The sequence below is a fragment of the Mesoplodon densirostris genome, chromosome 10, assembly GCF_025265405.1.
Source record: "Mesoplodon densirostris isolate mMesDen1 chromosome 10, mMesDen1 primary haplotype, whole genome shotgun sequence".
NCBI classification, from domain to species: domain Eukaryota; kingdom Metazoa; phylum Chordata; class Mammalia; order Artiodactyla; family Ziphiidae; genus Mesoplodon; species Mesoplodon densirostris.
Genome location: NC_082670.1, coordinates 63,548,289 through 63,568,210, shown reverse-complemented (window position 1 = coordinate 63,568,210; position 19,922 = coordinate 63,548,289). Strand labels below are relative to the sequence as shown.

Genomic DNA, 19,922 nt, shown 5'->3' with positions numbered 1-19,922 from the left:
ATTTTAGATTTAGGACATTATACTAACAAATATTCGTTAGACAAATTATGAAGCTATAGTGTGCCATATTTATGGATCTCTTTAAAACAGTCCAAATATCGTACAGACTTTTTTTTAGCAGTGGATAGAAGTAGAGCAGTTGAATTTTAGAGTTTAGCTTTGTGTTTTACCTCATATTCTACAGGTAAAACAGTTCTCTCTTTATTGGTATAAAGCATTACGAGTACTACAGAAGACATTTAGCATGAGAATATTCAATCTACAGTTTCAAGGCTTGATTTTATCCTTTCTGAAACAAATGGAGAGAATGTAATATGCAAAAGTACATTAAAATTGCAGCTTTGGTAAGGATAAATCTTTTTTTAAAAAATAAATTTATTTAATTTTGGCTGCTTTGGGTCTTCGTTGCTGTGCGCGGGCTTTCTCTAGTTGCGGCGAGCAGGGGCTACTCTTCGTTGCAGTGCGCGGGCTGCTCATTGCAGTGGCTTCTCTTGTTGCGGAGCACGGGCTCTAGGTACGTAGGCTTCAGTAATTGTGGCACGTGGGCTCAGTAGTTGTGGTTCGCGGGCTCTAGAGCACAGGCTCAGTAGTTGTGGCGCATGGGCTTAGTTGCTCCGCGGCATGTGGGATCTTCCCGGACCAGGGCTCGAACCCATGTCCCCTGCATTGGCAGGTGGATTCTTAACTACCGCGCCACCAGGGAAGTCCCAAGTTTTTTAAAGCAGAATATATAATCTTCCTAAATTGTACTTAAATTACTTGCTTGGTGTTGGCTGTTCTGTGCCACTGGGGAGGACTCTTGCCATAACAAAATTGTATGCAAACTCTAAAGGTGAAGTTATTTTCAAGGTGCCATTCAATTTTTAGATGACCAATAACTACCTGTCTGTCTTTTTTTTTCGGTACGCGGGCCTCTCACTGTTGTGGCCTCCCCCGTTGCGGAGCACAGGCTCCGGACGCGCAGGCCCAGCGGCCATGGCTCACGGGCCCAGCCGCTCCGCGGCATATGGGATCCTCCCGGACCGGGGCACAAACCCGTATCCCCTGCATCGGCAGGCGGACTCTCAACCACTGCGCCACCAGGGCGGCCCCTGTCTGTCTTTTGAATGGCTATTTGCCTGCAATTTCCTTTCTCAAAGAGCAGTTTCCAAACATTTCAAAAAGTTTTTAATGGATTTATTTATTTATTTAACGTTTTTAAAAAAGTTTTATTTTGCAAAACTTTCTGTTACAAGTTATGTGAATCTTTTTAAAATATTTATTTATTTATTTGGCTGCACCGGGTCTCAGTTGCGGCATGCGGGATCTTTAGTTGCAGCATGTGGGATCTAGTTCCCTGACCAGGGATTGAACCTGGGCCCCCTGCATTGGGAGTGTGGAGTCTTTGCCACTGGACCACCAGGGAAATCCCTGGAATTATTAATTAATAATGTTTATTAGGTGAGTCTTTGGCACTTTGGTGGCATTAGGGAATTTCCTCTTTTTAGTTGATTGCTTGGTCAGGTAACTCACATGGCATGTCAGAATTGGAGGAAAAACAGATATGTCAAAATAGATTTATTTTAGGGCTGTTGTTTCCCTGGGAATTAGAGAGGCCTATGTCAAAGGGGGAGGCCTTGTATTATTTCAGGAAAAAATGCAGGGCCCAGGAGTCCATTTAGGCAGCTCTTACTTGGGCATAGGACTGGGCATAGGAAGTCCTTATCGTATTTGACCCTGCTTTCTCATCTGTTAAATGGGTATGATACTTCCATTGTATTCTTGGTTGTGAGGAATAAATTATATAACATATGTAAAGAATCCAGTGCACGGGCTTCCCTGGTGGCGCAGTGGTTGAGAGTCCGCCTGCCGATGCAGGGGACATGGGTTCGTGCCCCGGTCCAGGAGGATCCCACATGCCGCGGAGCGGCTGGGCCCGTGAGCCATGGCCGCTGGGCCTGCGCGTCCGGAGCCTGTGCTCCGCGACGGGAGAGGCCACAGCAGTGAGAGGCCCGCGTACCGCAAGCAAAAAAAGAAAAAAGAATCCAGTGCATACATAGATTCCCAGTAGTTGAATTGTTTACTCTTTTTGAAACCTGCATTAAAAGAAAACAGTGGGCAGTTGTGGCAGTAGAAGACGTTTTTAAAACTTGAAAAGAGACAATGAGAAGAAAGGTCAGCTGTAGTTTTGCTATGAGAACTCATTTCTATATAAACCTATTTAGGTTAGTAATAGATTTTTAGGAAAGTAGTATGGGTAATAATGAGAGAGATCTGGAACTTTAAAGTGAACAGTGTTTTTAAATTGGTTTAAATTTTCTAATGACCTTATTCTTATGTTGCTCGCATGTTAAAACCTAGAGTTTTTCTCTTCTTTTGAGGCCTCATATGAGCTCTGTGATGTGTAGCTGCTTCTGTGTATTTTTAACTCTTTAATGGCACTTTAATTAACCTTAAGTATAATTCAAAGATAGATACGTCGTGAATTATTTAGTCTAGCAAGTTTTCCATTGATTTTGAGAAGCTAAGAGTTCATCACAGTTCCCTAAATGGTGAGCCACTAGGTAGTTTTCAAGATCAGCCTTCCTAACCCTATTAAACTTATCTCACTTCTACCCCACGGCCTAACTTCACGCACATTGGCATTCTCCTTTCGGAAGCCGTATGCACTCTGCTGCCTGTTTCCCCTACTGTCAGGAGTGGTGTCCCACTGCTCCTGGTGAAGGGTAAGGCCTGATCTGTGTGTTGCCCCGTCCTTGGGGATCCTGCCTTTGGTATCCTCTGTTCTTCCTTTGACGGAACTCACTGAGGTTAACTTGTATAATTGATTGTCTTTTTATATGTAGATAACTTATTTGCAAGATTCTAAAGGACAGGGACTGTGTTGTGTTCTACACAATTAGGGCTCAAATGTTTGCTAATAAAAACAGACTCAGTGTTCCTGTTCCTTCCTCAGCCTGAAGAAATTGCATACTTTGTTCCTCAAGGGAGGTAGAATATTTCATTGAATATGTTTTGTTTGTTAAGATTACATAAATATGTAGGTATATTTTCAGGGAAATTGGTTTACTTTATAGATCTCAATGGAAAAGTGAATTGAATGAATAATTATGTACAGAAATTCAAAATTTTAATAACGTCTGCCTTTCCTAGATTAAAAGGTAGCACACATCTGCTGTGAAAAATTTGAAAAGAACAGAAAAGCATAAAGAGAAAGAAAACTACAATTTTACCAATTAACAGTTTCGTATTTTTGGTATATATGCAGACAAATTATATGCTTTTAAAGAAATTGGGATCCTATGCCATGAAATTTGGTATGTGAATTTTTTTACTTAATATTTTATTGTGACAATTTCCCATGAGATTAAATAGCTTAAAAATATAGCAGCATAGTGTTAACGTTAGGTATACCATTTCCTTATTGTAGACCTTTCGGTTATTTCTGAGATAGATAGATAGATATACCTTTGTTTTTTTTTTGTTTTTTTTTTTTTGGCCACACCGTGCGGCATGTGGGGTTAGTTCCCTGACCAGGATTCGAACCCATACCCCCTGCATTAGGGGCACGGAGTCTTAACCACTGGACAGCCAGGAAAGTCCCTGATTTTTTTTCTCGTATATGAATATCACTGAACATTGTTGAATATAAATATGTGTTCATGTCTTTATTTCTTTAAGACATAAATCTAGTAGTAAGATTATTAAATCGAGGATATTAATTATTTTAAGGCTCTTGATACAGGTATTGCCAAATTGCTTTTCAGAAAGGTAATTTGCAGTCCCAGTAGTGTGAGAGAATCCCCAAATGATTCTGCCTTTTAAGTCAAAGTGAATGAAATGTTAGGTGCCAGTATTTTTGTTAATGGATCAACTTATTTTTTTTCTTTTCCAGCATTCTTTTTTGACCACTTTTTCATGACTATCTTTGTCACAATATCAGTGGGGGGATGCAAAGACGATAGGGAGCTAAAATGCGTTTTGACAGTATTAATAAAAGCTTTGGAAGAGAGATTTAGATTATTAAGTTTTTAAATTCTCCATAACTCCCAACTTATATTCTGTTTTCCTGGCAAAGGAGTAATTGTGGGTTGGCTTTATTTATTTTGGAGTAATTTCTACACACCAACTTGTGCTTAAGTCATTATTTATTAGGTGGGCACTTTATACCAGAGCTGTCAGCATATACTAATTTTTTAAATCTCACTTTACCATCAGGTAGAAATGGTGACATGCTTATTAACATTTTTCATCACTTTACCATCAGGTAGAAATGGTGACATGCTTATTAACATTTTTCCTCACTTTAATGAGAGGCAATTCTGTTTAGGAATTTGAACTTATTATCTGTGCTGCTGCTCCAGGTTTTGTGGCTTGGGTGTTAACCCCTTTCTACAAAAACTAACTACTGCTTTCCATCAGTTAATGGATTGCCTGACTCCTGAATTCATTCAAAAATTCCTTGATGTGTCCTGGGATATAGCTTGTTTACTTAGAGGAAATAAAGATTACTTAAACCAGCACTTTAAGGGATAGATCTGTGTTGGCAACCCAGTCACTGCCTGGAGAGACTGGAGCAGGCTTTTCAGCCTGGCATTCCTGGTTACCTCAGTGGCCCTGAGTCCATTAAAATTGACTACCTCGAAGGAAACTTGCAGAACATACTTCAGTAGGCAGTTACCTTCCCTTGAAAAATACTTTATTAGACATTTGGAGGTACATTTTTGTCTATTGGGACATTTCTCATAATAAATGGTTGACTGAAATCTTCTAATTTGTAGTTTCCATCTTGATTCCATTCAGTGGCTACAGACTGATACTACCTGATACCCACATAGTAATATTCAACCAATCCAGTGAAGAACTCTGGATTCTTCCGTAACTTGGGATGTGTTGACCTGTTTGTGGTTTCTTCTTCTTCTTTTTTTTTTTTTTTTCTTTTTTGGCCGTGCCCCGCAGCATGTGGGTTCTCAGTTCCCTGACCAGGGATCGAACCCACGCCCCCTGCAGTGGAAGCGCAGAGTCTAACCAATGGACCGCCAGGGAATTCCCTGGTTTCTTCATCTTTGATTTATAGCTTATATTGATAACACCCAGGAGGAGGAGTGCTGTTCTAGAAATGTGGAATGTTGTTTACTTTGGATGAAAGGAACAGCAGTGGTGACTGCCACTGGGGTTGTGTTTATTTGGCTTGATCTAGAGGTTGCTGATATTCCTGGAGGATGAGTCTACTGTCTTCTTTCCAGCCTATACCATTTTTGTTATAGGTATCTTTGAAATTTTAGCAGTTAGATCAGGGCAGTAATTTTCATGGAGAGTGTGTTAGTTCCTTCACTTAAGTTGGCTTTTCTCTAAACATACGTTTAGTCTGATATTTCCCCTAAGTAAGAGTAACAGTGTTCATTTTTTTGGTGTTTGTAGAAGATACCAGATAATTTCCATGTGTAAGAAGCTTAAATACAGTTTTAGCATGGCTTTATAAAAACTCATCTTTTAGCTGTATGTATTGCAGGGAGAGTACTGGCACAGATACTCTTTTTCAAGCATGTAATTTGTTTGGGAGGTTTTTGTGTATTTGCATATTCGTGGTCTGGTTTGGGGGGGAATTTGTAATATCCCGAAGTGTAGAGAGGCTATAGAAGTAGCCTGATTTTTGCACATGGCCCTTTTTGTGTGATCAGCTTTCTCATGCCATGGATTGGTTGATAATGAGTATCCACGCGGAGCCACCTTCGCTCAGTGTGCTCTTCCTCACCTCTCCTAGGGAGAGGTGTGAGTTGGAGACCTTTGTTTGATATACAGACCACACTACAGTGGTGAAGATGTCAGTGAAAAGCCAGAAGTGAATTTTGACAAGAGTAACAGGGTGAATTCCGACTTGACAGTAGGTTTAACAGAGGCTGGTTTTACAACTGTTTTCAGCAGCTTGCAAAATGTGTGTAGGGCCGCCCACACTTCCTTCCTCTTCTCCAGCCACACCCGAACGCCTCAGTTGCTTCTGCTCTCTTTAGTAAACTGGGAGAACATCGGTGTGTTCTTGCAACACATACTAGTACTTGTTTCTCAAACATGGATTTCCATATTATAAACACCCTCTCCTGGATGGCCTGTTTCATTTAGGTCCTGCCTAGCTATATGCATGTGTGAGCACATGCTGAATAAGAAGACTGCTTTAGAATGGCCTCATTTAGTGCCTTTGCTGGTTTAAAAGATGTCATCTTAGCTCTGTAGTCATTAAAAATAGTGATTTAGAAGAACTTAGTGCATGCAAAAATGTTCCTCCTATAGTAGAGGAAAAAGTAGTCATTAAGACTTCATATACAACATCTTAGCTTTGTAAAGAAGCATAGGTGTAAAGAATATATACTCAAACCTGAAGAGAGGTCATCCTAGATGAAATTATAGGTGTTATTTGTTTGTCTGTTTTTAATCTGTGGTGCTTTTCTTCATTTTCCAAACTTTCTAAAGTGAACTTGTTTTGTGGAGAGAAGTACTTAGAAAATGGTTACGCTGCTCCCCACCTCTCCAGTTTATGTGTGTGTGATCCCATCTTATTAAAACCTTTGTGTCTGGCATGTATTATACATAGAAAATAATTTGGAAGGCTGTGTCCGAAATGTTAACAGATAATCAGAGGATAGACTGATGGTTAATTTTTAAAAACTTCCCTCTCTTTTTGCCAATATATATGTTCTGGTTGTATTTTTTTCTTACACTGCATAGCTGTTTCTTTCATAATTGAAGCAAAAATACTAAAAGGAAAATAATAGGTCGAGTGGAAAAAGCAGAATACAAGATATAAAGTTATATATAGAATGATCACACCTTTATAAAACAAAATAAAGAAGCTGTATATAAACATTTGCAGAAAAACCACCAGAATATTAATAGTGCTGATCTTTTGTGGTAGGACTGTGGATGCCTCTTTATTCTTTCTACTTCCTATTCTGTATTTTCCATATTTTCTATTAGAATATGTTACTTTGATAGGAAAAATATAAAGGAATATTTAGTCCTTTTTAAAAGGATAGACTTAATAGAATGTCATCTTAGTATCATTTGAAAAGCAAACACTTAGATTTTTGTGGGATGCTTTATTGAAAAATCATCAGACTTTGATACCCAACTAGATATTAGTTTCTTTATCAGCACCCATTTCCAAGTTAATACATTTTAGGAAACTAAGCAGTAGAAGATTTCTGAAAACGGAAGAGAGATGATAGCTCAGTAAATTCAGTCTCTTGAAGTAGAGTGGAAGACTAAAAGTATTTCTGCTTGGGTAGGGGAGATTACCATCAGTATAACAATGATAGTGGCGGTGGTAGCTAGTAGTTACTGAATGCTTACTCTGTGCCAGGCTTTTTTTAAATCACTACCTTTATTAATTCATTTAATCCTCACCACAATCTATGAGGTGCTCTTGCTACTGACATCTTCTAATGAGGAAACTGATGGTACAGAGAGATGAGGTTTTGCTCAGGTCCAGTGACTTGTGGCTGGTGAGCTGGGATTCAGATCCAGTCATTGGCCTTCAGAACCAGTCCTCAGCCATGCGGGACCATCGCACTGCTTGGCCAGAGAGACTGTGGGTGAAACTGGCTGTTGGAAAGAGAGAAGCAGGCATGGGTAGTGGGAGGAGCTACTGTATCCCACTTGGAGCTGAAGGACCAGGTAGGCATCCCAGGGTTCACTTCTCACTAGAAGTGGGCCTGTGCCTATGGCTTTGCTGTCCTCGTCTGTGTGGTAGCAGTGTCTCCATCTCTCTTCATCCCCTCGTTCCCAGCAATAAACTTGGTTTCACATCCACCTTTCCTTCTTTCTTTTACCTTTCCTGCTTTCCCCCACCTCTTTGTACTCCCTTTCCCCCAGGCTCCTGTGAGCTTGAGTTTAATGCTTACCTGGACGAACTCACCTGTGTAGTGTATTGTGTAAAGTGCCTTGGCGTAGTATGAATGTTTGGAACTTTATTTGTGTGATGTTTCAGTGTTGAGGAAAGGCCTGCAAGGCTGCCTCAGTCAGTCAGTATTCCCTCACTGTGCCGTGAGCTTAGATAGCAGTGATCCTCTCACGTTCTCTTTGTTCATAAAGTTTCTTTTTTACTATCAGATGGAAAGCCTCTATGCAGAGGTGTTTTGTGTTGTGTGTTCTCTGGTGCTGGTGTTGATTTCTGCTGCCCTGCTAGAGGATGGTGTGTTGGGAAGGTTGCCCTCCTTGGCTCTTGGAGTGGGTGTTTCATGAGCCCAGAGGGCATCCTGCAGGCAGGTTGGGCTCCCAAGCCAGGCTGAGCAGGCTTGGAGCTGCGGGACTGCTGCTTACGGCGCAGGTTGAGCCTCTGTGTGCCTACCTTGCAGGCTCCTAGTGAGGATTCAGTGCAATGCGGATTCTTGCTCATTACCCAAGAGGCATTTAAAAATGGTGACTTTACTGTTGTTTGTTATTATAATCTCCTCCTCCTTCCAGTGCAGTAATCCTTCTGACCTGTCTACCTGGACCAGTCTCCATGTATCTGTTCACTGTGACATTCCTGTTGATTAAAGATTCCTTGAACGGGTTGCAATTCATAGAGGAGAGAAAGAAAATGGGAGACTGGGTCACGGAAGACAAATTTACCATTTTTATATGTTCGTCTGGATCCAGCCTGAGGGTTTATATTTTAACTTTAAGCAAAGTTAAGTAGAACTAAACTAAAATCTTTTTTTTGTGTTTTCTTTTAGGAGAAAGAAGCACCTAACGAAACACAGTAATAACAAGGATTATTCAGTATGCAGTTGGCAGGGTATGTCTTGGAGCTGGTGCAGAGTCACCTTTACTTTATATAAGGCACATCTTAACATTTTCCATTGGTGTTCGGAATGATTTTCAGGCACTGCAAGATCCTCCAAGATCAAAAAAATGATTTAATTATTTCCTATGCTAACTCAAAATATACTCGATAGGAGGGTTAAACAGTGTATTCAAAAGGATGTTCAATAACAAGGATATTTTTCCTCCCAACTTTCAGTTATACATAACTTCCTGTTTTTAGGCACACAATTGTAATTTCATAGGCAATGAGCAAGGGATATGTGTACCCAGAAAAGTACCCAAAAAAGTAAATTCTTTGATAGTGAGAGTATCATTTCATTACAGGGTAGTCTGTCATTAAGAAGAGACCCTAGGGCTTCCCTGGTGGTGCAGTGGTTAAGAATCCGCCTGCCAATGCACGGGACACGGGTTCGAGCCCTGGTCTGGGAAGATCCCACATGCCGTGGAGCAGCTAAGCCTGTGCGCCACAACTACTGAGCCTGTGCTCTAGAGCCCGTGAGCCACAACTACTGAGCCCACGAGCCGCAACTACTGAAGCCCGCACGCCTAGAGCCCGTGCTTTGCAACAAGAGAAGCCACTGCAATGAGAAACCCGCGCGCCGCAATGAAGAGTAGCCCCGCTCGCCACAACTAGAGAAAGCCTGTGCGCAGCAGCAAAGACCCAACTCAGCCAAAAATAAATAAGTAAATAAATAAATTTTAAAAAAAGGACCCTATAAGATTCTTCCCTATGAACTTGCTGGTAGATTAAAAATTATTTTATTGTGCCCTTTTGCTAACACAGTCCTGGGAGGAGAAATGACAGTGTGTGAATAGTGATTATCTCTGGGTGGTTAAGACCCTGAAAAAAGACTTTTTCCCTCATCTGTATATTCATTTATTACTTTCGTAATAAAATCTTTAAATTAAAAAAAATGAATTAAGTTAAAATTCAGACAAACTCAGATTTACTTGTAAAGTCTGATTTATATGCCACTGTAGAATACATTTAAACTAAAGTGATAGATGAAAAAAAAAATTAGGTAGCTTGGGGGCAGCCTGAAGAAGTTTGTTTTGAAAGCGAAAGTTGCATTTGCAAACTCATACAATAGAAACATAGGCTTGGGTAGAATTTTAAAAGTAATTACTGCCATTATAATTAATTGAAGTTAAAGATTTAGTTTTCTGCCCCCTGGAGTTAGCTTAGAGTTTCTATATTTGAAAATTAGATATATTTGAAAATTAGACATGCCTGAATTAAACTTTCTTTTGGGGAGCTACTGTCCAAATAAAGCAAGACTTTTCCACTTGGATTTTCCTGTTAATCTTATTAAAATTATTAGCTCAGATGACAAGGATAATACATAGTATAGAAGAAATTTGCTTTCTCTCCAGCCCCTGTACATAGATAGTATGGGTTTCTTATTTTTAAAAATCTTAATAGAAATAGGATTTTGTTTCTGAAATTAATGCAGAAACAGTGTAGCATAGTGGTTAAAAGCACAGATTTTGGTGTCAAGATAGCCTTGGGTTCAAATCCCAGCTCTTTTACACACTGGCCCTATAGCCTACGCCAAGTTACTCATTATTTTTGTGCCTCAAAATAAGACTAATAATCCTATCTCTGAGGGCAATTTACAATTAAAAAAACAACTCACTCAAAATTATTCTGAGGGTAATTTACAATTACAGAAAAGCTTGAGGGGGCCCCAGATATGTGATTCAGATCATTTCAGTTTGCATGGGAGAATGACTATGCCTCTTTTATAGTATTTTAACTCTTAAGATATTATTATCCTAAATATAATATTGTTAAGAGTGGCCAAATGTTTATAAGAGGTGTATGCTTTGAAATAAGAATTCATTCTGAACCTTAGCTTTTAGCACGTACCTGGAACACAGTGTTTTTTGGCTATAAAATGGAAATAATACTGACCTCTTAGGATGGTTAAGATCCAATGACACAATCCAATTTGATTCATTTTGTACAAATACATATAGTAGGTCTTCAGTAAATGTTAGCTTTTCTTCTGTTCTTTTAAGCGAGAATGAGATTTAAAGGTATTTAATGCTAGTGCTTAAAAAGAAACACTACCTTATTTTATGTACAATTTAGTTTTTTGGAATATTTTCACCAAAGTGGAGTAAATGCTGTAAGTACTGTTCTTAACAAAAAGTAACTGAAAATGTGAAACTGTATACCAGGAGCATTAGAAAAGGCTTCACTGAAGGGATGAATGTGCACTAATAGGAAAGATCTAGGCTTGGGAGATGGCTGTATTTTCCTTTGGATTTTGTTATTTAATTCTATTAAGTTTTGGTCAAAAAAATAATAGTGGGAGTTCAGTCTGTGAGATTTAAAGTGATGTCTTAATTTGTATAATTATATACATTAAAATTTTTTTCTGAGTCAGGGTCATTTATAAGAACCTATTTCTATATTATAAGGTTTACACTATAAAGGATGAGAATTATAAATTTCATATGACATGAGGTCTTTAAAGCCAAATGGTCTTTAACAGTTAAATGGTTTAAATGCATGCTTGTCTGTTCTTGAAATATAAGCAGGTCATAGTAGGTTTTGTTTGAGAGTTGGAAAACTGTAATAAAGATAAGCATAACTGATAAGCACGAAGAGTGAGTACCAGTCAGTCAGCAAATAATAAGCACCTACTGTGTGCCACTTACTGTTCTAGGCACTAGTGATGCAAGAGCAAACCATTGCCTTGTAAACATTTTGAAAAAATGTTGCATTTCAAAACTTAACAAAATTTTAATTACCTGCTATATGTAAAACACTGTTCTAGGCATTAGGGGAGGGTAGAAGTAAAAAATATTGATAGAACCGTAGACCCTTCAGGAACCTTGCAGTCTCAGGATAAAGGTGGTGTATACAGGAACCTATAGAATAAGACCGCCTGGGATGGAGGTGTCCCATGGTGCTTTGGAGATGCAGAGAAGAGAAGGGAAGGTAATACCACCTGGGAGAGTTAGAGAAGGCTTTATTGAAGAGATTTTAAAGGAAGTAGTGCTAATTTTGGAATAATAGGATAAAGTTGTTGGTTTCTGTCCAAGTGTATATTCTTCGTGTTTTCCCTTTCTTGTCAATCCCTGACTTCTTTTTTAAGACACTAATAGAAATTACTTTCGGAAAATATTCTTTTAAAACATAGCTTATCTAACTTGCCAGTTTTCTTATTTCTGACATCACCAAAAAATTATTTCAACAAACTAACTTTTTAGCAGTTTGCAAAATAAAATGGTATTTAAATTATCAACCTTTATAAAGTAAACCCTAAATATGTAAACAGGTTGTTATAAATGCCCCTGACTCATTTTATGTCTCAGTATATTTATTTCAAGCTTCTCTTAAAATTTAAAGAAAAATGAAGCTATAAAAGGAAAAGTCACAGAAAACTTAATTTTATTTCTCTTATTTTTGTAGATGTCCATGGCGACATTGAAAATGAATTCCTTATTTTCACCAGATATATGAGAAGATCCATTTTAAACAGTCGAAATATTTTTTCTTCTGTTGGACCAGCATGGCAGGATTCAAGCGAGGGTATGATGGGAAGATTGCTGGATTGTATGATCTGGATAAAACCTTGGGTCGAGGTCATTTTGCAGTGGTTAAACTTGCCAGGCATGTCTTTACAGGTGAAAAAGTGGCAGTAAAAGTTATTGACAAGACAAAGCTGGACACTCTAGCCACTGGTCATCTTTTCCAAGAAGTGAGATGCATGAAACTAGTGCAGCATCCCAACATTGTGCGCCTTTATGAAGTTATTGACACCCAGACCAAACTATATCTTATTCTAGAACTTGGGGATGGAGGAGACATGTTCGATTACATAATGAAGCACGAGGAGGGACTTAATGAAGACTTGGCCAAGAAGTACTTTGCTCAGATAGTTCATGCCATATCTTATTGCCATAAACTCCATGTGGTTCACAGAGACTTAAAACCCGAGAACGTGGTCTTCTTTGAAAAACAGGGTCTTGTAAAGTTGACAGACTTTGGTTTCAGCAACAAGTTTCAACCAGGGAAGAAGCTCACTACAAGCTGTGGATCTCTTGCATATTCTGCACCAGAAATTCTGCTTGGTGATGAGTATGATGCACCTGCAGTAGGTAGGTAACCTTCCAGTATTTGCCCTCTTGAATTCTCCTGGCTAGAGCGTAGTTGGTCAAATCTGTTGTTGTTGGTATCAAAATAATTTCTAAGAGAATTTCTGTTAAATTTCTGTTAAATTTCTGTCGTAGTTAACAGATTGGGTTTCACGAATGCCATGTTTCTCTAAAGCTGGCAATGAGTTTATTTTACCTTTTAGATGGCTAATGTCTAAAGTATATTTGTCAGCACAAAGGAAAATGAGTAAGTTGCTAAGGTAACCTCTCATCTGCCCGTTTTAATTTTTTTTTAAGGTCTGAGTACTTTTCCTATCTTGTGAGATACTTCTAGTCATCTCCTTCCTGTGAACACTTTTTAACAGTCATGAGACCCATATTAGACAGATACTGTGAATATGACAGTGCAGTGTGAAGACCTGGGGCATTGGAATCATTTATTGTGACCTTGAACAGTGTACTTGACCTCTCTCTGCTTCATTTCCTCATCCATAAAATAGAATTAGATCAGATACAGGTATCGTATGTTATCTTGTTTACTTTTCACAGTGACCTGTGTGGTGATTATTGTCCATCTCATTGTACAGAATAGGAAATTGATATACAGAGTGCCTGCTGTGTGGTGGATTCCAGAAGAGTGGTAGCATTTGGCGTTCCCACTGACCCTCTCCCTTCACTCCAACACATTTTCATGCTCTCACTCACTTGTCATGAGTTATTTAGTTGTGGTAGAAGGGTTTATTGCTTTTCAGTTTGTGTCAGCTTTGTCCCCTTGAGTTCATATCTGTTTTGAAGGTCATTTAGGAATTTACTTTCAATTTTTAAGGATTTGTTAATCTGAAGGTGTGGTCAGCTTTTAAAAATTTAGGTTTAGTCTTGGAAAAATATGCCCTAATATTACATGCACACGATATCAGACTTCATAGATATGGGCCTTCCATTTGCATTCTGATCATTTAAAATGCAGGTTATAGACGATTAAAGCCACACATTGAAGAGTGCTGATCTTACACTGAATACTCTGTACACCAAGACATTGTTTTTCATGTTAGACTATGTGTTCTGGAAAAGAAAGGGTTAAAAATGGTTTCTGCACACTACAGATAACCAGGCTTCACTAAAGTCTTTAATCAGAATATTTGAGGCAGAGATTTTTGATTAGTGGAGAGGCTCTAATCTGAAAATGAGGCCCAGAATATGCAGAAGAGGAAACATAAATGTCTCAACATGAAAAGGATGTTCAACCTCACTAATAGTCAGGGAAAGGCAAATTAAAACCACAATAAGATATTTTCTTACTTTTCACATTGAGAAAAACTAAAGTCGGACAAAACCAAGTGTAGATAAGACTATAGGACATCAGGACCTCTTGTACTTTGTGAAAGTTAAAGTAAAGTTAAAGATGTACACATCCTGAGACCCAGCAGTTCTGCTTCCTGTGTACACAAGAGATTTTCAAAGAATGTTTTTAGCAGCATTGACTATTCATCAGCAGGAGAATAACTTGTTCATTATTCATGTGGTGAAACTATAGCTTGGTGAAAATTAATAAACTATGTCAGCATGGCTGGAGTTCATAAACTTGTTTAAGTGAAAAAATGAGTGCAGAATACATACAGTATTATAACATTCATATGAAAGTTTAAAACATACAGAGCAGTATGATATATTGTTTAAGGGTGCATGCACATGCAGTAAAGTATGAAGAACACAATGAGATCAAAATAGTTATTTCTAAGGGGCAGGCATATCTAGAGGGTTTCAAATGTATTGGCGATGTTTATTTCCTAAGTTGAGTAGTGAATATGCAGGTGTTCATTGTAATATTCTTTTTTCTCCCCTTATATCATAAATATTGCATAATAGAACTTTAAACAAGTTTTTAAAAAGGAAAAGAAAATCGTTTAGAAGGATAATCACCAGTCTGATAAATGGTTAACTTATGTTGGTACAGTAGAATTGGGTGGAGTTCATTTTCTTTATTTGTATTTATTTCAATACATTTTGTGTAATTGTGTGATTGAATTTACTACAGAATTGCTTTAAAAAACAAATGGAAAGTTATCTCTCTGTTAATGTAGTATTAGTTTATTATGCCAAAATCAGTGATTTTTCACAGATATTTAGCAAAGTTAGTTGGGAATAAATATTAGAATCTGTCATTTAATTAAATTATCAGATGTTACTAAATAAAACAACTTCGGTTCAGTTTTATAGGTAAGTTTTTTTTTGAGTACACTGGTCCTCAACGTTGAAACTTAGTTCAGAAATTGTGTATTTTATTATTTTCAAAGAATCAGATTTTGATTTTATTTAACTATACTGTTTGGTTTCTGTATCATTACTTTTTCTTTCATTTTTATTAATTCTTTGTAGGACCTTTGAGTTTTCCTTTTGTTTTGTTTTTTCTTTTTTAGTGTCTTGAATTAAAAGCTTTTTTCCCTTATTGTCCTGATTTCTAACAAAATATTTACATCTAAGGCTGTATGTTGCCTTCTCCCTCCATCTCTGGTAACATCCCAGGGGTTTCACTCTGCAGTCATTGTTGTTCATTGCTAAACTTTATCTTCTCTGCTTTGTTTCTTGTTTAGTTTTTTTGTTTTTTAAAAATTCAGAGTGGATACATTTATTTTTCCTTTTAACCATTTGGTTTTAACTTCTAATTTTAGTACATTACAGTCAATAGATATGCCTGATTGGTTTCTGCTTTGGGAATATTTTTAGATTTTCTGTGTGGTTTAATACATAGTAATTTTGGTTATTATTCCCTGTATGATTAAAATTTTTGGTACATACAGAGTTTTTGTACACAATTAAGATTGTTAATTATGTGATTTGTTTCTTTGTGTCATTATGTTTTTATTCTAACCTGTTATTTTCTGAGAGAATTATGCTAGTCTCCTACTTTTATCTGTGAATTTTGTATTTTAATCAGTTTTTGCTTAGTACATGTTATTTTCAAGCTGTGTTAGGTATATAAAAGTTTATATAATTTATTTTACATGGTGGGCTATAGCTTTTAGCAATGTGAAGCTGCACTTATTTGCCTTAGATCCTATTCATCATTTTGTTTTAGATTTATCTTTCTTAAATAATACGTAGCTGGATTTTGTGTCTATAATCTGTGAGTCAGACTTTTAATAGATGAATTTAATCCATTCATATTTGTTTTGACTGGAATGTTTGGACTTATTTGTGCTGTCTTATTTTGTGTTTTTCATTTGCCTTATTTCATTATTACCTTTTTTCCATATTTTGTTGGGTTATTCAAGTTTTCTTTGCTCCTCCTTCAGTGGTTTGCAAGATGTGCAATCCGTTTCTTTGTATTAGTGTCTACTCTTAACGTCTGGAGTTAATTGACATTTGTATCATTCCCTCTACCATACAAACAGCTATAGTTTGCTTTCACTTTCCTTTGAGTAAAAGATTTTTTATTTGCTTTTATTTATTTATAAAAAATATTTAATTTTGGACTTAATTTTACTAATTTCTTGGTTTACCACTGAGTCTTCACCTTTCTATCTTTCACTTAGATTATTTTTGTTTTGTTTGTAATTCTTTAGAGATGATTTGTGAGAAGTTTGCCAAGTCTTTGTCTAAAAATGTCATCACATTTGAATGGTACTTTGGCTGGGTATAGAAATACATATTGAGAATCATTTTCTTCCCAACTTTGAAGATATTTTCCTGTCACCTTTTGCTTCTAAAGTTGCCAGGGTGAAGTCTGATGTGAATTTAATTTGTTTTCTTTGTTGGGCTATACATTTCATTTATCCTGTGAGGCGTAGCTTCACACTTCTGGAAATGCTCCATTAAATGATTTTTCTTGGGTATTAATTCTTCTGTTTGATGCACTTGGTCCCTTTCTCATGCTGCCCACGTTTCCTAGGTGCTTGGGGAATGTTAGTTGTGTGCTTATCTCTTTTTTGAGATTCCCTAATAGTCTGTCTGTGAATATAATGTCTGAGTAGCCTCCAGTGGATGTGGGAGAGGAGCAGAGTGTGGCCTGGTGTCTGGTCTTATCATTTGACAGACTGTCAGTACACCTCTGCCCCTGGTGCCCACAGTCACTCCTCCCACCTAGAACAAATACCTGCTTGTTCATGCTTGGTGAGTTATGGGGTGAGAGAAATTGATTCATCCTTCTAATGGTTGTCTTGGTGCAATTTCTTCCTGTTTCCAGACTGTGTCTTCTACAAAGGAGCACCACAGATGCTCCTACCAGCTGGTTTCCTCTTTCAGTCTGATCCCATGTGCCATATACCTTTGCGATCAGATCTAGGGATTTGGGGGGAGAAGGAGAGCTACATCTTCCTCAGTGAGCTGTTGATTCCATTTGCCTCTGTTGGCTTTCAAGAATGTATATTAAGTTGACTTCACCGAGTTAGAAAGGAAAGATAAAAAATGATCTCTGTGAAAAATCCTGGAATCTCTCATCACAGTCTTTGGAATTCCTGTGTTAGAGATTGCAGTGCAGCAGTGTACAGGGTGGAAAACTCATTATCACTGCTAACTACATCAGTTTAGATGATGGAAGGTCAGGCAGGGGATGGACCTGTCCCTGCTGGAGTCACGCACACGTCATGATGTTGCTCTGGAGAGCTCAGGCTCTGCTGAAACTGTTGGGGACCTTGCTGCTGGCCCTGTAGGGGGCCCTTGTAGTAAGCCTCCAGGTGAATTTCTGGGCAGGTGAGGGTTTCTTTTTTTCAAAGCAGTATTGGAAAAGACCTTACTCTGCTTTAAAAAACAAAACTAAAGTATGCTTTAAAGGTTTCTTCATTATAGAAACTCTAAAACGGGAAAACTGTTTCTTAGATCGTGGACAGAACTTTTCAGTTGTTGTAAAGCCCTGCAATTGTTCATGTCTTTCTACTTCACTAAATTTTTAAAGTTTATTTTCAAGTTAAAATGAACTAGATTTGGTATTGAAAACTTTGTCATATCACTTGAGATTCAGAGGCTTCCTGGGATGTTACAGCTCTGGAACTGAAAACCCCTGTATTAGATGCTTCCTAGTTTATAGACAAACTGTTTCAAAGTTGAAATATTCAGTCTCTTAGTTTATTATTTGCTAAATTAATATGCAAGAGATATCATTGAAAGCTAAATTATATAAGACATGGCTCTATATTAATACAGTGCAAAGATCTGGATTTAGACTCAGTGTGTATAAACTTTTTGGGATGTAAACAGAAAATCTGTATACACTCTCTACAATTTGCAGTTCAGCATTTAATGGATATTATTTGTTTATGGAGTTATGAGAAGTGTCCTCATGCATATGAGTATGCAGCAAGCTAGAGTTCTTTTTATAAATCTGTTATTTTTCCTACATTAAAATATTACTCTTTGCTGGCTCTCAGTAAACTAGGAATAGAGGGGAACATTCTCAACTTCATAAAGAGCATCTACAAAAACCTATGGCTAACATCATACTTAATGGTGAAAGACTGAATGCTTTCATCCTAAGTTTGGAAACAAGGCAAGGATGTACGCTCACCACTCTTATTTGGCATAGTACTGAAAGGCATACAGATTGGAAAGGAGGAAATAACACTATATCTCAATCTGCAGATGACATGATTGCCTACGTTGAAAATCTCAAGGTATGTATCTACAGAAAAATTCCTAGAAACAGTAAGTGAATTCAGCAGGATCACAGGCTATAAGATCAACACATAAAAATCAATTGCATCTGTATATATTAACAAACGTCTGGAGACTGAAATTAAAAACACAATAATATTTACAATCATGCGAAAGAAAACGTATACATCTAACAAAACATAACAAAATAATTTATGCTGAAAAATGCAAAATGCTAATGAAGGAAATCAGAGGAGGTGTAAATGAATGGAGAGACAAATCATATTCATGAATTGGAACATAGTACAGATGTCACTTCTCCTCAAGTTGATCCATAGATTTAATGCAGTTCCTGTCAAAAGCCCTGCAAAGTTTTTGAAGACATAGACAACATTATTTTAAAATTTGTATGGAAAGGCCAAGGACCTAGAAGAGCTAAAACAATTACGAAAAAGAATAACAAGAGGGCCTCCCTGGTGGCGCAGTGGTTGAGAGTCCGCCTGCCGATGCAGGGGACACGGGTTCGTGCCCCGATCCCGGAGGATCCCACATGCCGCGGAGCGGCTGGGCCCGCGAGCCATGGCCGCGGGGCCTGTGTGTCCGGAGCCTGTGCTCCGCAACGGGAGAGGCCACAGCAGTGAGAGGCCCGCGTACAGCAAAAAAAAAAAAAAAAAAAAAGAAAAAAAAAAAAAAAAGAATAACAAGAGAGGAATCACTACCACTCTGGAAAATAGTTTGGCAGTTTCTTATAAAACTAAATATGTACTTCCCATACAACCCTGCAGTTGCACTCCTGGGTGTTTATTTTCACATGAAAACCTGTATGTGGATGTTCATAGCAGCTTTATTTGTAATAGCCCCAAACTGGAAACAGGCCAGATGTCCCTCAGTGAGTGAATGGTTAAACTGTGGTGCATCCTTGCCCTGGAATACTATGCAGCTATGCAGCAATAAAAAGGAACAAACTATTGATACAACAACTTGGGTGGATGTTAAGAGAATTATGCTGAGTGAAAAAAGCCAATCTCAAAAGCTTATGTACTGCATAATTCCATTTATAACTCTCTCGAAATAGCACACTTGTAAAGATGGAGAACAGATTGGTGGTTGCCACGGGCTAGAGATGGTAGTGAGTGGTGTAGTTATAAAGGGATAGCATGAAGGAACCTTGTTGTGATGGAGCACTTCTGTATCTGTTGTCGTTACATGAATCTACACATGTAATAAAATTGCATGGAAGCTACATACAAATGAGTGCATGTAAAACAATGAAATCTGAATAAGCTCTGTGGACTGAACCAATGTCAGTTTCCTATATTGATATTGTGCTATAGTTAAGTAAGGTGTTGCCGCCGGGGAAACTGTGTGAAGAGTACATGGGACTTCCCTGTACTTTTTTTTTTTTTTTTGGCGACTCTTGTGAATCTATAATTATATCAAGA

General features: G+C 37.8%; 1 protein-coding gene across 4 annotated transcripts in view; it reads left to right on the top strand.

Moving 5' to 3' along the window:
• Positions 1 to 19,922, top strand: part of SNRK (SNF related kinase) — a 63,236-nt gene that overhangs the window by 6,634 nt on the left and 36,680 nt on the right. For 2 of the 4 annotated variants that reach the window (XM_060109779.1, XM_060109782.1), the window contains 3 exons: positions 8,694 to 8,755; positions 12,209 to 12,328; positions 12,424 to 12,897. In XM_060109779.1, coding sequence (XP_059965762.1) covers positions 8,694 to 8,755; positions 12,209 to 12,328; positions 12,424 to 12,897 — 656 coding nt within the window. Of the gene's footprint in view, positions 1 to 8,693; positions 8,756 to 9,108; positions 9,469 to 12,208; positions 12,898 to 19,922 lie in introns of all 4 variants that reach the window. The other 2 variants (XM_060109781.1, XM_060109780.1) reach the window with 2 other exon arrangements.